The following is a 23986-nucleotide window of genomic DNA, read 5'->3' on the forward strand; positions in this document are numbered from 1 at the left end:
AACAGGAGTTACTACCGCATCAGTTTTTTTTTTTAGAGAAAGTCTCGCTCTGTCACCTGGGCTGGAGTGCAGTGGCGTCATCATAGGTCACTGCAACCTCAAATTTCTGGGCTCCAGTGATCTTCCTGCCTCAGCCTCCCAAGTAGCTGGGACTACAGATTTTCGCCATCATTTCTAGCTAATTTTTATCTGTATATATATACATTTTTTGTAGAAACAGGGGTCTTGCTCTTCCTCATGCTGGTCTTAAATTCCTGGCCTCAAGTGATCCTCCCTCCTCGGCCTCCCAAAGTGTTAGGATTATAGACATGAGCCACTGTGCCCAGCCAATATCAGTTTTTAAAAGCTGGCAAGAGAAATGTGGACAAGTTACTTGGCCATTTTTCTGGTCTAACAAAGCCCTGGATTTATCTCCATGGCAGCAGGTAGCAGAGACGGCAGGCTGCGTCCTGTAACTTCCAATCACAGAAGGCTGCCACTCATAGGTCCTCCCTATCTCACAGGCTGGCAGATGCGCTTCCACCCATGTGTGGAAGTGGGTGGAGCAAGCCTGTTTCCCCAGACACACCAAGGGGTGCAGACGATGCCCTGAGCACCCATCTATGCTGACCGGCTAGGCTGGGAACCGTAACCCTTTGGCCCCCTTGGGACCACCCCCTCCCCTGCCACCCCAGAGTCATTTGTCCCAGTCCATTTTCTACCTCCCCTGCCCTAAACAGACATCGTCTGAGGACAGGCATTTGGCTTGTTTGGCCCACTCTGAATCACCAAAGCCCAGAACAACACGGAGAACACATGAAATGCCCAATAAAGACCTCTGCACAAGTGGCTGGCCACAGTGGGTAAAAGTACCTTGACTTGTGAGTCTGGGAGGGCTGTGGCCTGGGTCCTCTGAAGGGCACACACTCCTGCTTCCAGATGCCTCCAGAACACATTTTGTTATGTCTGGGGCTCGGAGGAAAGTGAGTCTCCAAGCCCCCTGCCAAAAGACAACAGAAAGGAGCACCAAGACCGCCACAACAAGTACTGCACTGATGGCCCATCCTCAGGCAGGGCAAGGCCGGGGGCTGGCAGAGCATCTGAGGTGAGCGGGCCTGGCTGGCAGAACATGCGGGAATTCTCTCTGGAGGACAATGCAGGCGACACCAAGGGTGCGTAGAGTGGGATCAACCCACGCAGCCTCACCCGAGACCACCAACCACACCAGAAAGGACCTCCTCAAGTGAGAGCAGAGGCAAAGGAGGCAGATGTGGATTCCTGAGGTTATCAGGCATGGACAATAAACAGACGGCCTATGAAATGCCTAAAGATGGAGAAACAACAATGAGCAAATCCTATTTTTCAAATAGTACAAATCAGCAGGAATGTTCTAGAAATGTTAAATATTAATAGAATAGAATAATAATTCAGTGGAGAAGTAGCTGTAGCGCTGAACAGATCAGGGATTGGAAGAAGTAACCCAGGATGTGTCCGAGTGACCTAAGAAGATGGATCATAACAGAAGGTGCGGAGGCACAGACGGCAGGGGCAGTGGCTTTGGCAGGGACTGTAAGAGGGCAAGATTTGAAAAGGTAATGGCCAGGAATTTTACAAAATTAACAAAACACTTCAAAAGTACACAGAAAGAAAGCAAATTATACCCCAAGGAGAAAAAAAAGTAATCCCACACTTTGATGCATAGTGAGTATCTGTCTTTCCTCTTGTGATACTGAATTTGAAGCAGGCTTTGCAACAACGTCTCTGCAGAGAGTAGCTAGTAAATGCAGAAGGCTGTGCTGGCCACACGACATAAAAAAATGCGTTTTAGAGGCATCTAGAAGCAGGAGTGTGTGCCCTTCAGAGGACCCAGGCCACACAGCCCTCCCAGACTCAGAAGTCAAGGTGCTTTTACCCACTGTGGCCAGCCACTCGTGCAGAGGTCTTTATTGGGCACCTTGTGTGTTCACCGAATTGTTTCAGGCTTTGGTGATTCAGAGTGAGCTAAACAAGCCAAGTGCCTGTCCTGTGTTGCAATGTGTTTACAATCCTTTAAAAATGCAAAAGCTGTTCTCAGCTTGAGGGTGATACGAAAATATACTTGGGGCTGGACTTGGCCTGGAGTTTGCTGATCCCTGGAATATACCCATCAAAAAACAAGCACATGGAAACTCTTATAATCCAAAATAATGACAGCTAACTGAGGCCCTTTTTACCCCACACAGAGGCAAAGCAGAACCTCATATCAGGAGTGGGGCCACTGATCAGTGTGACAGGGACCACAGCTTCCTCCCTGGCCTGTGGCTCCAGGTCGGCCACGCTCAGCTGCCCAACACAACAGGGAGGCAGGCATCTACATGCACACTGGGTGGCTTGTGCCTGGACACACTGCCCACGGGGGACAGGAGCACCCACAGGGTCATTGGGTCCTCAACCTCCAAATCGGTGTGTGACCACCACATGGGGACTCGCAACTATCCAACATGTCACAACATTCAATAGGAAACTGTACTGTGTTTCACAAAATCTAAGACACCATTGCATATAAGATACACCATATCTAGGTATTGCTGTACTAATTGAACTATGGCATGTCACTGATTCCAAATTCCAGGGACATTAAATGCAAAAAAATGCATTCAGAACAGATCTATGTGTTAAAGGCAATGATTAGTGAAATGGAAAAAAACAAGAATTTTAAATGGCTAGGTTTTCCAGATATTGAAATGTAACACTTTCAGTCACCGTTTTTGGTTAATTCTATTAATAGGAACTCTGGATATGGCCTTCTGAAATGCATCCGCCATTCCCTACAGAGCCTTTATAAACAGAACAGGCCACATGCATTTGCTATGATCCTGGCAGAAAGGAGGCCACCAGGCACTCTTGGAGGCCTGCGTGCACCACCCTCCCAGGGCTCTCCTGCTGCCCCAGGAACCATTGTGGGGTTCGTCCCCAAGGGGAACCAGTCACCTTTTTTCCACTTTTTTGTCTCCCTGATCTTTCCTTTGGTTTTCCACAGCATGTTCTGCTTTGACAGAAGTTTCTAGTACATGAAAGTGCTCCTTCCTCCATTCCCTGGGTTACAACTGAGGTTACACCTGCAGTCATCTCTCTTTCCAGATTTTAGAGGGCAGACGACCAAGTGTACAGTGGCAGTGGGTGGCCCCATTTGTGTACTCACAAGGGACCTTACCTTTGCAGCTGTTCTATTTGCAGCGTTGCCTTCCTGAGGGATTCTTCCAACTTAGAAATCTAAACATAATTAAATGACTTCTTATTATCAGACAAGGTATATCAAGTAACAGTTCAAAGAAGACATTTTGACCCTTTAAATTTCTTAAACCATGAATCAGAATGTGAGTTACTCCACATGGAAGTTGCCTTCACACAATTTTAAGTGAATCTGCACTGGGCCCGATTCATCAGGTACTTGGGAAATTGGCACTGGGACCATCAGTGCAGAGCTAAGTGCAGCCAAGCCCAGGAGGTGCACTGCAGTCCAGCACCCCCACACCTGCACAACGCCGAGACAGGTGGGCAGAGCCCCGAGGAGCATCAGCCGGGCACCTGAGAGCGCTCTGGCCTCAAAGACTAAGACACAGCTCCCCTGCACTCTAGGTTGCTCTATAAGCATGGTCTCTGCTGTTGTGTCAGTGGTGGGACCCTGGCCCTACCACAGGGTGGCTGCTAGACCTCGAGGTATTAATGTTAATTCTCCTGTCCTAGGGTCAGGTCTGCAATGTGATTCATATCACCTACGCTTGAGGTTTGTTGCAGGATTAGAACAGTGTACACTGAACACTTAGCTGGGGCTGGGCGCCTGCCAGAAGCCTCTGGGTAGCAGTGGGGTGTGTTGGGCAAGTGTGTGGGGGTGAGGGTGGGGGTGTCAAGTGGAGGTAGGGGTGTCAGGAGGGGAGGGGAGTGGGGCGGGGTGGGGGTGTCAAGTGGAGGTGGGTGTTGGGAGGGGTGGGGAGTGGTGGGAGCGGGTGGGGGTGTGAGTGGGTGACGGTCTCCTTGGCCAGGCTGTGCGCAGAAGCCTGCTGCCCCTCAAGCAGGGCCCCCGATTAGCTTCTGGACTCTTGGGAGGAGCCCTGTCGTTTGGTGGCTTTAATACTGGGTTATTTATTTTACCTACTGCATAACCTTCAAAGTTGTTTTTAAAAGGACTTTTAGGCCGGGCGCGGTGGTTCACACCTGTAATCCAAGCTCTCTGGGAGGCTGAGGTGGGCGGATTGTTTGAGCTCAGGAGTTCGAAACCAGCCTGAGCAAGAGCGAGATTCCATCTCTACTAAAAATAGAAAGAAATTAATTGGACAACTAAAAATATATAGAAAAAATTGCCGGGAGTGGTGGCACATGCCTGTAGTCCCAGCTACTCGGGAGGCTGAGGCAGTAGGATCGCTTGAGCCCAGGAGTTTGAAGCTGCTGTGAGCTAGGATGACGCCACGGCACTCTAGCCCGGGCAACACAGTGAGACTCTGTCTCAAAAAAAAAAAAAAAAAAAAAAAAAAAGGACTTTTATTAGAAAACAAGGTGGTTGAGCAGAAAAGCCTCTGGTCACCTCCAGGGCCCCAAGGCCCCAACACAGCCTGGCCAGTGAGGTGGCAGTGGGTGCCCAGGGGGGTAGTGGCCTGGAGAACTGCAGGCAGGTGTTGGGCACAGGCCGACTGTCAACAGGGGCCAGTGAATGTGTCCCCACAGCTGGACAAGCAAAGAGAAACAGATCTCACGTCTAGTCGCTCACTCCCTTTAAGAGCAATGTGTTAATTAAGAAGTCTGACATTTAAATCAAAAGGTCAAAAAATTCAAGAGGCAATGATTTGATGTACCTTTTCTCTGTAGAAGGCTAACAATCTCTTCCTGTGTTTTTCTTGAAATTCTGAAATCTGAGAAGATAACACGGTTCAGCTGCTGACAGTGGTACGTGGTCTCTGAGTACGACGCCTTGTCATGGTGAAGCAGGAGGCCCGTGGGGGGGATCCTCAAGTGCAATCTCCTCCCCCAGATGCGGTTCCACAGGGTCAGGGGCTGCTACAGGGTAGACGCTCAATGTGGATGTCTGAGGGAAGAGTGACGCCCGCAGGCACGGTCACATGCAAACACAGGTGGGGTTAATGGGCTCAGGCCTGTCTGTCCAAGGGGCTTAAGTGGTGCTCTTGACCTGGTGATGGGACAGGACATATGACCCACCCTGGGATGTCCCTTGGACAATGGTGACTGGTTATAGGAATGGCCTCCTGACCAAACAGTGCCACCAGAGAACATCCTGAAACTGATATGTAGACCTCTGGCTGGGGAGGGTGCAGAGAACAAAGCCACACAAGACTGGCAGAGCTGGCAGATACCAATGGTCTGGTGGCTTTGTCGGAACTCCCAGAGCCAGCCATGCCTGAAACAGTCCCGTCCCTGGCATTCCCATTTACGTGAGCCCCAGACTGCACGTTTGCTGTACATACAGCTTGAACTGGGTTTCTGAGAGCACCAACATAAATGAGAAAATAGTGGTCTGTGATTTACTCAGAGGAAGATGGAACTATTTTGAGTAAGGTTTTCAGACAATGGTGCCTGCCCTCTTAGAATACTAAGCTGTCATTGCTTCAGGCTAATCCTTGTCACCACTCAGTGCATGGCTGATAGACAACAGGGCCAAACTGTGGGTTAAACTGATATTTAAAGTCAGCATCCTATAAATCTATCACCCACTTCCCTCCATCCCAGCAATCTCAGTCTACTCCTAATACTAGAGACAGTTTGCATCTGCCTCATGGTTCGCTGGTCTAGGGAAACTGTGGGGTAAGATTCCGCTGTGGAAAGGAACGTCGCCCAGTGCACCAGGCCTCACTCCCATCCTCTGTGAGGAGAGGCCATCTCCTGGAGATGGGACTGCACGCGGAACCCTACTCCAGGCCAGGGGAGACAGCATCCTCCTCATTGTCTCCTGTGTTCTTGGAGCGGCTCACTAAGGAGGGGAAGACGGTCCCAGGTGCTTCCACACAAACCATGAGGACGGGTGGACAAAGGGCCTCCTGAGGCCATCCTGGCAGAAATTTTCATGCAAGTCACAGGCTGTGGCCCAGAGCACCTCCCCTGATTGTGCCGAGGGTTCTCGAATCCTCTCACTGGTCAGGTAAATGCTTACACCTACCCCTCAAATCCCAGTCAAGTGCACTTGTATCATGAAGCTTCTCAAAGCACCCTCGGCGGGAACAGCTGTGCCCCTGAGGGTGAGGGGCCTCTGCTCCTCTTGCTTCAGGCGCTCACAGGAGGGACAGTGTCAGACATGCCTGAAAGTGCCCTGGTCTCACTTCCAGACTTGGTGAAGCTCCCCATGTGCTCTGGGACTGCCGGGGCTCTGCGCTTTCTCCCCTCTCCCCCTCAGACACGTGTAAGGCAGGACAGGCAGGGCCGTAGCCATGTTTCCCAACTGCTGCAGCAATGCCACAGCGACAGCTTGCCTGTCTCCTCTGTCTGATTCCTCAACAGGCTCCACGCCCTGGCAGGAAGGAGGAATGCAGACCCCTAACCACCTGTCTTGGTGCAGGGCCTGGAGATCTGAGGAAAGACAGCGCTAGCACTTGGGGAACAGCCATGGGATGGAAGTTCCTGGAGCATGTGTCCACACCAAGGTCAACCCGAGGGCTCTTGATCCAGGTGGACACTGGGGCCCAGCAAGGCCTGCCAGCAGGTAAATGCCTGTGTTTACGCTGGCAGGGCTGTTTTTAGACACAGACCTTGGAGAGACCTTGGTCAGTCTGTGGCCACCCTGATTTGGCAAGACAGGCATCGCCGCAGCACAGATGGGGCTGCAGGGAAAGCTCCCCAAGGGGGCGTAAGCTGGGAGGGGGCCTGTCCTGTGGAGTGAGGAGTCCAGAGAGCTGCTCGTGAGCTTGGGGGGCAGCCAAGACCCACTGGCTTGTATATCACTGTGTCCGCACCAGGACCAGGATCCACCTCTGCGACTCCACCGGGGGAGTTGCCCGGGCTTGCAACCAGTGCTGTCACCGGGTTTATCTGGCCTGGACTCTGACCAGGCTGCTGTGCTCCAGAGACCTGAGACACTGGCTGTGGCCTCAGAAGGAGGTAGATTTCATTAACGAAACCAGTATGAAGGGGTCTGTGAATATTTATCTTGTAGAGAACATACCTCTCAGATTGAGACAGAGAAGCAGGTCAATAAAGGAGACTGCAGACCCCAGGGCTGAGGCTGCTCAGGGGCCCAGAGAAGATTTGCCAGTGCTCACACCTGCTGTGCCCACACCCTACAGATTGGCACAAGAATGACAGGGAATGAAGAGGCTGGAGGCAGAGGGCAGTTTCCTCAAGAGGAAACTCAGGGTTTGGGAGTGGCGCAAGCTAGTGAGGTGTCTGTGCCAAGAGATCAGGGCCCCTCGTCCTGAGCCCAGCCTCAGTCTACTACCTTGTCCTCCACCAGGGGTGGCAGGTGCCTCTGCACGTGGACACAAGCTCCTGTTCTCGTTGGGACCAGCATCTGGTTTATAGACCAACACTGATGAACCCTGTCTCAGGGCAGAGGCTGGGCAGACAGAAAGGATCTCAGAAGGGTCATGAGGAAAAGGAAGATGTTTAATTGTCACAAACCAGATCAGGAAGGGCACACGGTACCCAAAGACCTCTAACGAGTAGTAGCCGAGGGGATCCTCTCACACTGTCCTAGGGGAGGTTCCTGGGCCTGAGCCACTGAGGCTCACAGTTTTGGTCTCAGGCCGATTTTACACTCTTAAAAGTTCCTGAGGACCCCAAAGAGCTTTATTTATCTAGGTTTTATCTGTCAATATTTACCCTATTAGAAATTAAGACTGAGAGACATTTAAAATATTTATTAATTCATTTAAAGATAACAATGAACCCATTCCATGTTAACATAAATAACAGACTGTGACATGTCACACAGCCTTTGGAAAACTCCACTTCACACCCTGAAAGACAGGAGTGAAAAAGGCAAATACTCCTCAATACAACTACAAGACAGCAGGGCCTGGGAGGCATGGATGCCCATAGCCCACCCTCGAAGCCCGCCAAGCATGCGAGGCAGAGTGCGGGCAGGCGGCCGCAGGGGCTGGCCTGCTGGGTCTTCTCCCGAGACGTCCAGCCTCTGCAGAGGCTGCCCTGGGAATGCCACTGTACTTGGTGAAGCCATCCCAGGAGCAGTGTGGCCTGTTATTCTGATTCTATGATAACTTAAATGTTTTATAAACTCAGGCAACTTCCAGCCCAGAGGGGCCTTGGCCTGAGTAAGGGACCCACTGGGGCTGAACAGGATGGGCAGGCAGGTGTGTCTTGTACCGTGTTTCTGTGGGACTCTGCCAGGCTCCTGGATAGTCAGCGTCCTGGTCTGGCATTCACTTTGTGCTGATCCTGCATTCCTGGGCATCTCTGGCTGCCAAGTGGCTTCTGTGTATCCAGCTTCTGGGCACTTCCCTGAAGAATGTTGCTGGGCATAATCTGAGATGGGAACAGCATGGGGATGTTCCGTGATACTTTGGGTGATCTGGGCTATTTCAGAGCCAAGAAGCCTTGCTGCAGGAGAACAGCCTCCCAGAGGAGGGAGAGGACTGTCTTGGTGGCCTGACTGAGCATGGCCTGAAGGTACAATCCCATGGGGGAGAATGACACACTGAGGTCCATCCTTGGCCTCCCGCCTCAGGTAGGGGGCAGCTCCCAGTTGTTCCCGACCTGGCCTCTTCCCCCCAGGGCAGGTGCGAGGTGGCCAACACTTGGAGCAGCAGCGTTAACGGAAGATGGAAAGGAGGGCAGGTTAGGGACCAAGGAGAGGACCCCTCCCCTCCTGGACAGCTTCCCCTGCAGACCAGTGGGCTGGAGGCTGTCCAGTGATGTCCAGGGAGGTCAGGATACGGGGGTCAGAGAGGACACTGACCTGCTTAGAAGCTGGGGGTGGGGAGGGTGTACAAAGGCTGCAGAGGGCACAGCGTGGAGGTGCACGGTGACGCGTGGTGACGTGGAAAACAGGAAGAAACAGGTGGAGAAGGGATAAGCTGTGAGAGGAGTGTCACAGCAGCTAGGAAAGTACGTCAGGAGGGGAGGGCCATGGAGCCAAATACCAGGGGCTCAGCAGGTGTTCATGGGTCTGGTGGGCAGAAGGCCCCATGACTGTCAGAAAGGGACAACCTTAAGAATAAACCTGCTGCCCTAAATCCAGAGAGCCCCGACCTGGGCCAGGGAGCTTCCAAACCTGAAATTCCAAGGTACGTCTAACTGTGAATATCAGGGGGGGCCATCATGCCCAAAGGACCCCAGAACTGAATTGAGATTGCTTCTGTCTCAACGTGATACCGAAAGCACAAACAACAACAAAATGGATCAAATGGATTTTGCCAAAATTAAAAGCTTTTGTGCTACAAATCTTTCACCATCAAAAAAGTAAAAAGACAACCCATAGAAATATTCTGGCATAAAATATTTGCTGATCACATATCTTTGAAGGGACTTGCCTCCAAAACATGTCAAATGTAGGGTCTCTTTAAGACAGTGTGCCTGGGCCACCTCAAGTCCCACAACTCACCTGGGAGGTTTCTCTGGAGTACTTCTTACACAGACTATCTATGCCCACAAAGAAGGCCTGGATGTCTGAGTCAGTCTGAAAGAGAAAGAAGATGACTCTACACTTATTGCTTCTAATAAATGCTTCTGGCCACTAGTTTAAAAATTGTACTTTGAGATCTAGAATTAACCATAGATGACACAAATAACTAGCACATCACAACGTCTGACTGGCATGTCAGGTACCCCGGGAGGAGCAGCAGCCCCCTTTAGCAGGATGGCCGCACCTCCCGCTGCCCTGGGCGTCTCTGCAGCGAGGGCTTGGAGGCAGAGTGGCCTGGCAGCTGCTGAGCCCCTCTTGGCTACACGTCATCATCTGTGAGGCAAAAAGACACGTCTCTACGTCAAAGGCTCACGGCTAGGGTTAAGGTCAACGTGAATGAAGTCCCGGAGCTCAGGGCACAGCACACAATGGAAACGTACTAAGATCAGAAGAATGATACAAGCTGACGAGCATAACTAATCACTATGTAGTCACAAGTGCATGTTGAGATATTTAAAAAGCAAACAATAGGGACTTAAGAAAAAATAAGGGTTTAAGAAACGATGTGCTTAAAGCAGACACTCCCAACCTCCTTCTAAAGTCCCTACAACAGGCGCTGCCCTGTCTCTCCCTTGCCCAGGACCACGTCAGCACAGGATGCCAGGGTGACAGCTACCCCAGGCACGCATGGAATCGCGGGAGGAATACAGGAATCCCTGGATAAGGACACACCAGACTGAAGAGATGCAAGAAGGGCCTCAGCCTCCCTCCTGCTGTCCTGTGGTTTGGGATGGTGTGTGTGTGTACCAGGGTTGCGATGGTTATCTGAGCCCCACCCCCACACTTCCTCCCCAAATCCCACTGAAGGGACAGTAAAATTAAATGTAGGGAAAATACCAGAATAGTGATAGAAAATAGGAACTAAAACCTTGAATGGCCCTTTGAAGAATCCGGAAGACAGAGTGCAGACGGGCTCAGGTGAGGGCACCAGCTCTGATAAGCAGAGCTGGGTGCAGGTGAAGAGGCCCTGGGATCCAGCCCAGTGTCCACTCCCAGGCCTCTCAGGGCAGTGACCAAACAGGGCCTCAGACCCAACAGAGGGGAGATCAGGCTCTATGGAGGAGGGTGGGAGTTCCTGGACATGCCAAGTTGTAAAAGCATGGGCAATGTGCCCTGTGAGCTGGGAACAGGGGCTGGCTCTGCACACTTGCCCTGTGACCCTGGGTGGTCATCCAGCCCCTCTGCCCCCTGCTCCCCATGTGCAAAGCTGGAATATAAACAGTGCCCTCCCCCTACCCGCTGGTATGGTGGCACCAGGTAGCACAATATGGGGAAGCACATGGGATAGAGCTTGGCCCCTGTTGGCTACTCAGCAAGCAGTGACAACCACTGTCATCTAAAGATAGCCTATCAATACACAGACCCCTCAAAAACAAGACAAAGAATTCTGTGGACCAGGAATGGCAGTGGCTGAAGAGGCCGTCAGACCACTCTAGCTCTAGGCCTTCTGGGTGGGGAAAGTGAGTCGTTCACACATGACAAGAGACCTGGATAGGACCGGAGGCGAGTGTGGAGACGGGGCAGCCAACATGTGATGCCACAGCACAGACTCAGAGCCTCAGGGAAGCCTGAGTGGGAGAACCATGGCGCCGACTACCACAGCCACGTGCGCAAAGTTGAAGACAAGGCAGGAAGTGAGATTTTCAAAGTGCTAAAAAGCATTCATGTTCAACAAAGAATTCTAAACTCTGAAAATATGCTTCAAAAACGAAGGCAAAAGAAAAAAAGAGGCATTTTTTTTCCAGATAAAGAAAAACCGACAGAATTCATCTGTCAGCTCAGCACTAAAAGAAATAATAAAAGGAATTTCCTATAGGTAGGAGAAATAATCCCTGATTTGGAAGGAAGCAAGGAGCATGAGAAAAGGGGGAAATGTGGGAAAACCTAGGTGGATGTTCCCTGCGTGCAGCGAGCCGCACTGTGGCCACAGGGCACAGCTAGGGAACCGAGTGAAAGCGACCTGAGGCCCCTTGTGCGTCAAGAAACCTGATCCATGTGAGACTGAAAAGTCAAGATTGCAATCTCCAGGATAACCGTAAACTAATGTTTTCTTTTTGAAACTTTTTCTTTTTTTAAAGAATTTTCATTGTATTTAATTTTTTAAGAGTGGGGAGGGTGTGCCCCACAAATAATATAGTAATGAGGACTCACAATTAAACCCCATAGCATGACAAGGCTTTCAGTGTTTGATGTCATCATGACAGAAGGCATAAACAGCGGTGTAAATCAATGAGGAGACAGTCGTCCGATGTAGTCCATTAGGCAAGATGGCACGAGAGTTCGTTTAAGTGCCCTACCCTTACCTAAATGGCTAGCAGACATGGATAACACCACAGTGATGAATCCACAGAGCTCTCTCCACGTGGCTAGAAAAACGTGCTGTCAAATGGCACACTGGAAAACGCAGGAAAGGGCACCACAGCAACCTCTCTCCTTTATAAGCACGAATGCTAGATTAAGCTATTTCAACTAAGCAGCAAGTGGGTTCTTCTGCTAGGAATGCCAACCCTAATCCACTCTGTCTTGAAATATAAACAGACTGTTTGTATATATTTTCCTTGGGATGCCAGGCTGTACGAGGATTTTTCTTGTTGAAGTCTAGGTTGTCAACACTTACTTCATCTTTCTTTTGCTTGTTGCTTGTAGACTTTTTGTGGCTTCAGAACTGTGTGAGGCCTACTGTTTCCCTGGGATGCTTCTAGGCTCATGTCTCGCTTTTTGTTCCTGTCAAACTTTCTGAAGAAATTATTGTAAGATCTAGTCACGACAACACTGTCAGATCTGTTCCAACAACATTCAGATTTGTCAAATATGCAGTCATTTTCATACCACGAGCAAAGTGTACTTCTGAGGTATTCATGCACCTGGTATGTCTCCACAGGCATGTTTTCTATAGTTAAGTCCCAAATTCTGACTGACATGATCAAATATCGACCACTATGGCTGAATTTTACATCATAAATAGAAGAGATAATTTTGGGGAAAAAATGACCTGTTACTGGAATCTTCAGGTTCTTCAGACTGTTTAGAATGCCTGTCACAGAGGGCAGGTGCTCTCATGTCACATGACCCAGTAGTTTCTTTACTGCTGCTCTGCAGAAACGTGTTACAGCTGTTTGGATAAAAATCTGCTGCTGTAATCACCTCTGCTAGCTCTTCCATATCCACAATGTTAAAACCCCTGTCTATAATTTACAGATGACAAAGATTAACCTGAAAATCATCTGCAGATAAATGCTCCAGAATCATCATGAATACAAACTGGCAAATATTCTTCAGGGACTAGACTCGCCATTAACCTCACGGGTCTGAAGACTGGCCCTGCGAGTGTAGTATCCGTGGGAGGATCTCCACACATTCCCCTTCCTCTTTCAAGTTACACGCTTCTGGTCTTTTGTCCCTTTCACTAATTTTCCATAATTTTATTGTTTTATCATTGGTAGAAAACTGAGCAGCATCTTTCTGGGGTAACCACCTAATTTTGTTGATCTTTTTTCTTCTCTTGCTAAATTTTTCAAGTAGTCAAACTTTGGTTCATGGCTCTGAAAGGTGCTATAAACATGACATTCTCCTCTGTTATGTGATTGGATTTTGTTCTCTTGCTCCTGTTGAAAGACGGCAACTCTTAACACCTTTATTTCCTGTTGCCCATAATTCTCTGGAATGATTAAATTCTACTATAGCAATTACATCTGCTTCTGCCTCATAATCATTTAGTGCTCCTTTCACTGGGAAAACACCACTGAATATCATTCCCTATCCCGCTCCCATGGTGGCGGGGGGGGACTACATATGTTCCCACTATATTTTAACTTGTAAAGCACTCTTCCTTCTCAGTGCAAAATATATTTGTATATACACTCAAGAAGGCTTGCAGCAGGTGGCTGAACTGATGTTTTTTTTGATCTGAATGTTAGTCATGTTCTGATTGTGAGAAATTCATTGTGCTGTATATTTATAATTTGCATACTACTCTATGTGTTATACTTCAATAAAAGTTAATAGAAATGATAACTAAAAATTCCCAAACATTTAGAAGTTAATCAATATACTTATAGATAACACCTGAGTCCTAGAAGAAACCAAGGAGAAATTTCAAAACTGAAAGATAATGAAAATATAACATTGCCAAATATATACATTGCAGGCAAAAATGAACATGGAGAGAAAGTTATGATCCTATAAGGTAAATATTAGAAAGGAAAGATTGAAAACTGATGTTAAGAAAACATCTTAAAAAACAAAACCAAAGAAAAAAGAAAAAAAGGAAATTATAAAGAGAATTAATTAACAAAACAGAAAACAAATATAAAATGGAGAAGATTAATAGAGCCAAAAATTAGTTTTTTGAAAATACAGTCATCCCTTGGTATACAAGGGGGATTGGTTCCAGGAATCCCAAGTATACCAAAATCTGCCCATCTTCCCATTCTCGAGTCTCTTAGTCAGCCCTGTAGAACCCACATATATGAAAAGTCAGCCCTCCGTATGCTCAGGTTTCATATCCTACAAATACTGTATTTTTGATCTGAGTGTGACTGAAAATATCCATGGAAAAGTGCACCTGTGCAGTTCAAACCCGTGTTGTTCAAGAGTCAACAGTTCTAATAAAAATCAATAAACACTTGGCAATACTGGTCAAGAAAAAAGAGAAGTCACAATACCTACTTGTAAAGAAAAGAAAAATTTTAGGATCATGTCCCCAACTCCTTATGCAAAAGGGAAGGCCAAGCCTGGAGGCTGAGTCCTGCAACACCCACTTCCATAGGAGCAGCTTGTACTAACATTATGCATCAGCCAGGTTCCCATGGGAAGGTAAAGGCCTCAGAGTCCATTCATAAGGAAGTTTCTTGTTGGCTTCTCATAAACAAGGACTTGCAAATTGTAACTTTAGGTCTGCAGGATAGTCTAGCTCCTAAAACTAAAGTCTGTTTGATTCCACATTAATAATGCCCATTACAGGTTTATCTTCCCAGATGCAAAACAGAGATAATACAAGATCATTCATTCTTCCATCCACCCAGAGACATCTGCATAATTGATTCTTCTTTCACTCTTTTTCTCTTCCAACATTCACCTTATATTATGTAAAATGTGGATTTCTTGGGTCTCACAAGAATGTAACCATTTGCCTCACTGCCCACCCGCTCCTTTTTCTTTCTGTATGCCCCCTCTCCCTAATTACTGAGTTCCCAAATCCCTCTTTGGAGAGCACAGGCCATAGATGCATTTGTGGTTTGTGTTTTTCCCAGGCATATCCTCAAACTTTGGCTTAATAAACCTCCATTGATTGAGATCTTTGCCTTGGTTACTTACTTTGGGTTGTCACATTATTAAAATGAAAAAGGGACATCATCACAGATCTTACAGATATTAGAAATATGAGAGAACTACAAACACACTGATTGATGGCAAGAAATCTGAAAATTTAGATGAAATGCACAAATTCCTAGAAAAATACCCAAGAAGAACTAGGAACTTTAAATAGTCCCATATCTAATAAAGAAATTAAATCCCCAGTTAAAAACCTTCCCACAAAAAAACCTATTAGGCACAAACAGTGTCTCTCCTGAACTCTACTAAATATTTTCAGAAATAACTCCAATCTTACAAAAATTTTTCCAGAGAAGAGAAAAAGAAAAGAGCATTACAAGAAAGGAAAAGTACAGGTTCAGCTCTCACATGAACAGAGGTGCAAAACATCCCAAGCAAGAGTAGCAAACTGAATTCACCTATATATACAAGTTATGCTACATCACCACAAAGTTGTATTTATTCCTGGAATCTAATGTGGGTCTAAAACAAAAAATTAAATGCAATTCTCCACATTAACAAAATAAAGTAGAAAAATTAAATGATAATCTCAATAGTTACAGAAAAAGCATTAATACAATTCAACACCATTCATGATTTTAAAAAAAAAACCTTAGCAAAAAAAATTAGTGCACACATAACACTTGGTGGTGAAATAATGAAAACTCAAGCCTGAAATCAGGAAAAAGACAAGGGTGCTTGCTACTGCACTGTTTCTACTCAGCACTGCACTGGAGGTCCTAGACAGTACAGTAAAGAAAAAGAAAGGGCTTGGGCGTGAGAAAGGCAGAGCTAAAACCATCCTTGTTCAAAGATGACATGATTGTGTACACAAATACTGTCGAAGAAATTGCACATAAACCAATAGCATTATCAAGTAAATTTACAAGGTTACTAGTATAAGTTAATAAACAAAATCAATTGCATTTTTATATACTAGCAATAAGTACTTATGAAATTTTTTAAAACGATGAGTAGCATCCCAAATCATCAAATACCTAGGAGTAATGCTACCAGTGATGCACAAAGCCTCTCTAAAAAAAAACTAAGTGCAAAATAAAAATCCCAACAGGATTTTGTGTGTGTGAAAATTGACAAGTTGATTCCACAATTTACATGGACACGCGAAGACTAAAGTAGGCAGACTGGTGTATCAGACAACTCCCAAATCTCAGTAGCTTGTTGTGAGGACATGTGTTTCCCGCCCATACACAATTCAAGACCATGCTCTGTGGGCGGCCTTCCAATGGCAGAGCTCCGCTCTGCTCTGCTCTGCTGGGCTCCAGACAACAGCGGCGGAGGGGAGGCAGGGCTGAGGGCTGTCCAGGCCTCGAAGTGGCCATCATTGCTCCTGCCTGCATTCCATCATGGGAAAGCAGGTGAGGAGACTGAGTCTAGCCAGGAGCCCAGGAAGAAAGGGAGGAGGTCCAGCAGACAACCCCTAGGCCTGGCCTTCGTCTGTCATTCTGGTTATTCTTATCCACTTTACTCTTCCCCTGCACAGGAGGTCACTCTCCTGCAGTGGTACAACCCAGACACCACTGTCACTGTGTCCACATCACATCACAGCTCAGGTTCTTGGGTGATGTTCGGGCTTCTCCCTCGGGTCCTGATTTGGTCTGGAACCTGCCAACTGGAACGACAAGGGATGTCTCTGCACTCTCACTGTGACATAATGTCTAATGGGGGCTTAAGAGCAGGACAACCAAGAAAAACTCTCAATGGCAGAGGGGAAGAAGGGAGAACACAGATCCACGTGAGGAGGAACAAGGCGTCACAGGGCTCCTCCCCTGGAAAAGCCTTGGTTAGATTGCCACTCTGCCTTCTGGGGAGCTCTCTGGTCTGCCTGTCTCCAGTCCATAGTTCTGCTTGCTGGGGGTGCTGCCAAGGGAAGTGAGGCAATGTGCCCTGCCTCGGTGTTCAGGGCCTTCATCACTTGAGATTTGTCTCTTACCATTTGGAGTCCAAAAGCAACTGGCTTGTCCAATCCTAGGGGGCATCCTTGTCCTTCATCTACTTGCTGCAGCTACTCCTTCCTATGTCTGCATGAAAACCAGCCAATTCTGGCCTAAAATCTTCCTCCTCAGGGAGGCAAATGTGGTGGTCTGCACACCCATCAGCTCTGCTCTGTGCTCTCCAGAGGCTTCCCTCTTGGAGGCCCAGCTGCCTCCTGTGCCCAGCAGGCACTGGCCAGTCTGCCCTGCTCCCTTGCCAACTATCCCCTATTTTGTGTGTGCAACAGTAACAGCTCATTTGAATGACAAACAAATTGACACCTAAATGCATGTCAGGTGGTGACACATGCTGTGAAGCAGCATAGAGCACGTGAAAGGACAGCATGAGAGGACACCTTTGTATGGTCGTGTCTATCACGACAAAGTCAGGGGAAATCAGCTTACATGTTTTATTTTAAGGAAAGAAAACTGATCAGGATAGAAACCATCAGAGCACTCGCTGAACTTGGTGAGGATAAGCATTGTTTTGTGAAACTTGTTTCATGGCTGTGCACACACACAGATACATCTACATACAAATGCACACACATTGTGGCATAATATAAGTGTCCTTTCTACTGAAGGTCACAGTCAAAGAAACTGTTACACAGAGCTGTCCGGGACGGTCTCCCGAGGACATGACATTCTGCAGAGACCTAAAGCCTGTGGGTGCAGAGCCTGTGGCTGTTTGAGAGAACATTCCAGTCAGAGGGAACAGGAAGGACCAAGCACTGAGATGGAAACAGCTGGCTCAAGGAGGGCAGCAGGCCAGGGTCACCTGCCTGGGGACCAGGAGGCTACCAGAGGCCAGGCCACAGAGCCTACTGACACAAGGGGACTTTGGGGTTTACTCCTGGCAAGTTGGGATACATGAAGGTGTGGATCTGACTAAGCAGATCCCTCTGGGGCTGTAGGGTGGAGAACAGGCTCCAGGAAGCAGAGGAGGAAGAACCAGCAGCTTCTGTGGGGGTGGAGCAATGGGGAAGGCAGAGCCCACACAGTCCGCTGACTGGTCAGAGTGTGGTCGGGGAGAAAGAGAAGCAGAACAACTTCAACATTCTGAGCTACTTCATGCACTCACACATACACTCATATACAGAGGACAAAAGAATATACATTTTTTCTAACACCAGTGAATATCATGTATTAAACCACAATGAAAATCTTGATAATTAAAAAAAAAACCCATATAGCCACATTCTCTGGTCACAATGCCATAAACCTAAAAATTAACTATACAAATGACAGTGGAGCTAAGATCTAAGCACTTACAAATTAAAAAATATTCTTTTAAATACTTCTGGAGTTAAAAAGATATAAAAAGATTAGAGACTATTTAGAAATGATACAGAAAAGCAGTACTTAAAGTGATATAGAATAGCACTTCACAGAAGGAAACGCATTGTCTCAAATATATCTATTAGGAAACAAGAAAGAAAATAAGTGACCTAAACATTCAACCCAAGAAGCTAGAGAAAGGCGCAAGGGCCCTACCCACCACCCTTAAGCCTGACCACATGACGGGCTCAGTGTGCCAGGGGCAGAGCAAGGAGCAGAAACCGGCTCTGTCACTAAGAGTTTACTTTTCTTTTTTTTCCCCTGCTGTGTCGCTCGATGTTAAAAGGGCCACCCGCGGAGGAGACAGGTGGCCCCAGTTATTCGCAAGCCAGTGCTCTGGCGCTGCAGCCTGACCTACAGCGCCACGCGGAGGCACAACGGGGCTCAAAGGCAGCGCGTTGTCACCAAGAGTTTAAACTGCCACATATTTGGAGGAAAACAAAGTACTTTCTATTAAAAATTTAAACATTTAAATCTTTTGCCCTTGCCTTTTCACTTTAGGAATTTGTGCCACGGAAATATTCTTAAAAGTGTGGAGAGATATTAGTAAAAAATTTTCACCATAAGGTTGTTTGAAATAGTGAAAAACTGAAAAAACTCAAAGGCTCACCAATAGGAAAATACTAAAATATCATGCAGTCATTTTAAAAGAGTGTGAGTGTGCCCAAAATATAGCGTCAACCAAGAAAACATCATTTTGTAAAAAAATAAATCACCATAACACATACAGAACAGGTACAAACTCCTGGCCGTCCTCATCGTTGGGAAACAGGATTTGGGAACTTTCACATTCACCATATAATTTTCTGCATTTGAATTTTGCATAACTTTGTACTATGTTTGTAATCAGAAAAAACAATTATGATATTTTAAGACATCAGACCAAATGCACAATCATTTGTAACTAAGTTTATACCAAAAACAAGTTACACTGACATACTTTATAGATAGAACAAAAGGCACTGTTTTAAGCCTACTGCAGCAGTAATTGATTTTTAAACTTACCTTATGAACAACTCTCTTAATTATATATGACCCCTCTGAAAAATCAAACTCTATCACCCTCTTAAGGAGCTTGTATTGTGCTGAAGAAATCTATTTAACCCATTTTCATTTCCAGGAACACAGCACAATTCAACAAACTACAAATAAGGTCAATCTATGGCTAAGAAAAAAAGTTGTATTGATGTTTTAAAAACCAAATCCTAAACCGTACTTTGATTATTCAGCAATCTTGTAAGAACCAGCCAACCTAGAACAATGGTGAAAATTTTAGATACCACAAATGACTAAAAATTAAATCTCAAATTTAAAAGGAAATACTACTGTGATTAATATTCAGATACTGCAGATTTCAACTTACATGCTTGGAAAGTAAAACTGTACGACAAGGAACTTTACAAATCAAGCATTCATCCTTTTTACCTGTAAAATAAAAACAGATTTTATTATATACTGACTAATGCTTTTAAACATGTATAAATGCAGACTTTAAATTATAAAGCTTCTTCAAGAAATATACGGGATTATAGCACTTAAATGTCTTCATGTTCAGACAAATGATGAGGCTGTGGATATAGATACAGTTGGAATTATTTTTACAACTAATATTCTTTTTTTTTCCTGCTTTGCAAATATGCCCCAAAATGTGACCAAAAAGATCAACAATACTTAAGGCTAAATTTATCCCAATATTTATTACAATTAGGTTCTATAGTGATAGCTTAATCTAAAATTTGCAACTATTCCAAATGAAAACAGCTCCTCCTGCTCCCCAAATACGAAATGAGTTTGTTCTGTCCCTCTTGCTCTCACCTCTACAGCATTGCACAATGTGCCCAATATCCAGGACAGACCATCCCTCCACTCACTAGATACATACTGCACTGAGCTACCTGTGAGCCAGCGCTAGGACTAAGAATGGAAGGTTCAAGTGTCCCACCTACTACAATCCTGTTAATTCACCTGCCCAATCTCCAGGGTCTGGGCCTTAAATTCATAGTAATTCTAGCACTTTTTCACCATCTTCCTCTCCATGAAATTCTAATCATCTCCCTGGAAAACTTGTACCCCTATTTGGCTGGGTATGAACATCAGCCTTGCAGTTCCCCGCTGGCCCTCCTTGGTGATGTCCATGTACCCACATCAGGACCTGCTGCCACAACCACGCCCTGGGACCCCACAGCATCCACAGTATCATCGTAAGAATTTAGAACTCCTCCCTACCCTTCCAACTCCTTCTCTGGGAGCAGCAAGGCCTCTCATCCCAGGCCAGGCATTTCCTCGTGCCCTTGGGCTTGATTTCTTCACTAGCCAGCTTGGAGCCCAGGGCTGACAAGTCACTACCAAAACCTCCTTGTTCCTTATCCTTCCAGGGAGCACGTCTGGCCCAGAGCTGGATAAGTCCAATTGCTTTTTTCTCCCCACTTCCAGGCCAACGCAACTAAGAATTGGGGAAAAAAATCCCTTTTCCAAGAGGTAGATTCACAGATTTGTGGATTCCAGCATTTCTGAGTCTGCAACACTGCTAGGTAATCCTGCTTTTCTTGGGTGTCTCCCCCCATTCCCTATTGGGAAGGTGTTCAAACAGGCCTCCTTATACCATCTACTGAGAAGAAAAAAGTGCCTGCAGATGGCCTACCTCAATTTCCCTGCCCTCTTCTCTAGGTGGACCTGCTATACAACCCAATTCACTCTGCCTCCTTCCTGTCTGACTTGAAGGGGGTATCTCCTCCAGCCCAAGTCTAAGCCCAAGGCTTCATCTGTGTGTTCACACTCATCTCAGTGTCCACAGGACCTAGCGCACAGAATGGTGCCCTGGTGTGGAATGAATGGTCATTTTCTAACAGCCTCCAGGGTTGTCTCCTTTCCTCTCTTCTTACAAACATGTTCAAGTTGCCCCCATCCTAAAAACAGCCACCTTTGACAGTGTGTCCCCACCCTTCTATATCTTTGGCTGAAAATTTTGGAGTAAGGAAATTCCTCTTATGCACCATGACAGCCAGAAGCTATGCAGTAAAAGATTAACAGAGCTGACTCATAAACATCTAGAAGTTCTGATGAAGGAGGAGGATTAAAAGACATGACAGAGAAGAAATCATATGCAGCTAACTGATAGACAAAGTGGCTGACACTTGATATATAAATAGTGTTTATAAGTCAATTAAAAAGAAACGCTCCAATTAAAGGCTGTGAAGGGACCCGAATGAGCAATCAGCAAAAGTGCAAATAGCCAATAAACGCATGAAAAGAAAATCAAGGTCACTCATAAGAGATGCCAAAGTGGGAGGACAAAAAGTGCACACATGCTGGGAATATAAAGGGGCACACCCTTTTGGGACGGCAGTCTGGTCAGGTTTAATGTGCACATCCCTAGTCTAGCCATACCACTCCTGGAAAATATTCAAAGGAAAAAATCAAGTAAGTGAACAAGTGGTGTTTAATAGCAAAATTTCAGAAAATATAAAGGTCTTTTAGTAGGGAATCAAATAAATTATGGTACAATAACTAAAAGATATATTATGCAACCTTAAAAATGATGATACAGATTTATTTTAACATGGAAAGAGGTCCATGTCCTAATAAGTAACAAAAACATCATTAAATGGTATACACACTATATCATTTTTGTTTTAAAAATTTGCATCTGTAGGAAAAAGTCTGGAAGGATATACACCAGTGCTTAAGGAGGGCTTATCTCTGAGTAATGGACCACCGACTGGACAGCTATGGAGCTACACCCAGGGCTCTGCCCAGAGTCCCCATCCATTTTCACCATTTTTTTTGTATGTCCCTGGATTTGGTGTGGTTCCAACATGCAGCATCTATAGCCTTTTGGAGTAATGAACTTGGGCCATTGGAACCTGTGTTGGCCTCAGGATTCAAGGGCTAGAAGTACCTGGGAATCTACCCCTGCCCCAGCCCCTTAACCTGGCTATTGCTGACCCCAAAAACTATGACACTCTGAGCCTTGTCATTTCGCCTCCCAACACCATGAACACACATGCATCTCCATCATTCCTAACAACATTATCACCATAACAACATTACATTGGGTCACCACTGACCTCTCCTCACTAGTCCAGCGGATACCTTCAAACACCAACTCTTTGACTTTGTTGAGATGTAGTTCATCAACACTTCTGCTTTCTTTTTTACCCACCATCCTTCTCCTATTTTCACTTACCTCCTTTAAAAAATGCTCTTTCCCACGTGATAGTATCTTCTAATTTTCTCTACCTTTGGGGCTCTCTACACTCCAATATCTTGGGTTATTATTCCACGTTAATGGCTCCCCAAATGTATTCATGGCTCTCTTGATTTCCAGACCCACTATACTCAGCTGCCTCTTGTCTCCCCCCTGGATGGTTCTCACAGCACACAGACAACGTCCAAACGTGAGCTTCGAGTCTGTCACTGCATCTGCTGTTCTCCTCTCCAGTGCTCTGTCCAGCAGTGAAAACCCTGTCCAGTTCCCTAGCTTTCTTCCTTGACTCGAATATGCTGAATCTACTTCTCCCAAATCCATCACTTCTCCCCATCCCATGTCCCCAACCTGTCCCCATCACCTCTCACATGCTCAACTGCAGTCTCTTTCACAATTTCAATCTCCCTCCAATTTACTTATTATCCAGTTGGCAGAGAGACTTTTCTTTTTAAATACATACCCGAAATTCAGCAACTCTCCTCATAGTTATCCACTCAACAGAAATGTGTACCTATGCTAACCCAAAGACATGAGCAAGAATGTTCACACTAGCACTGTCACAGGCAAATCTGGAAACAACCCAAATACCCATCAACAGTGGAAATGATCAGTAAGTTAGGGTACAGCCATACAACGGAATATCATACAGCAATAAAAATGGATGAACTATGGTCATATACAAATACAGAGATGAATTTTGCAAACGTAATGCTGAACAACAGAGACGAGACATGGAAAGTGAGCATTCTGCATGGTTGTATGATTCCATCTACTTAACGTTCAAATCGGTCTAAGGCTATCTACATGGATGGAAGTCAGGTTAGTGATCATCCTTGCCAGGGCTTCAGAGGGGCTGGTGATGTACTGTTTCTTAATCTGAGAGCTGATTTCACAGGTAAGTTCACTTTGTAAAAATTCATTGTGCTTTGCGTTTATGCTTTTTTTTCCCTGTATAAACTTTACCTCAACAAAGTTTTCATTAAAAATAAATAAATAAATGTATCTCTGATCATGTGACTACCCTGCTTAAAAACAATGCTTTGCATGGCCCACTAAAACAGGGCCAGGGTCCTTTGTAGGCATGCTTTGGACTACTTTTCCAGGCTGCACTCCAGCTTTTCTGGAATTCTTCCAGCTCCTCAGGCATCTCCACACTTCCTTCCACCCTGGGGTCTCTTGCACTTGCCTCTCCTGCCTGGGAGCCCCGCTGTGGGCCCCGCTGCCCCTAGGGAACTCTCATACCCCTCTGGCTCTGGCTTCACCGTTGTGGCACTTGTCTTTCATAGCATCCTCCCGACAGGGTCTAGTGTAGTGTCTGCCTGCTCCACGGTACAGGGAATGCCACACTCCCAGCGCAAAGGCGAGAGGCCGGAGTTGGTCAGCTCCCCAGGTCACCACCATCACTCCAGGTACCCTGCTCCCTTGGTCTATGCTGAAAGGACCAGCTGTCATGGGACAGGCACCCTCCAGGCCTCCCCTCTGCCCCTGGTATTCCCCCTCCCCCAGCCCCCCCGGGCCTCTCAGCCTTCCCAG

The 23986-nt window shown here is 46.5% G+C and overlaps 1 protein-coding gene and 1 pseudogene across 1 annotated transcript in view; both read right to left on the reverse strand.

Moving 5' to 3' along the window:
• The window catches only part of RNF212 (ring finger protein 212), a 31574-nt gene extending 9163 nt beyond the window's left edge, over positions 1-22411 (reverse strand). Inside the window, exons 1-5 of the mRNA XM_012663658.1 lie at positions 22339-22411; positions 19610-19671; positions 9521-9595; positions 4809-4865; positions 3173-3231 (exon numbers count right to left, since the gene is read on the reverse strand). Coding sequence (XP_012519112.1) covers positions 3173-3231; positions 4809-4865; positions 9521-9595; positions 19610-19671; positions 22339-22411 — 326 coding nt within the window. The remainder of the gene's footprint in view (positions 1-3172; positions 3232-4808; positions 4866-9520; positions 9596-19609; positions 19672-22338) is intronic.
• Positions 12110-19005, reverse strand: LOC105825775 (annotated as a pseudogene).
• Positions 22412-23986: the final 1575 nt, after the last annotated feature.

The sequence above is a fragment of the Propithecus coquereli genome, unplaced genomic scaffold (genome assembly GCF_000956105.1).
Source record: "Propithecus coquereli isolate 6110/MARCELLA unplaced genomic scaffold, Pcoq_1.0 Scaffold821, whole genome shotgun sequence".
Taxonomy (NCBI): domain Eukaryota; kingdom Metazoa; phylum Chordata; class Mammalia; order Primates; family Indriidae; genus Propithecus; species Propithecus coquereli.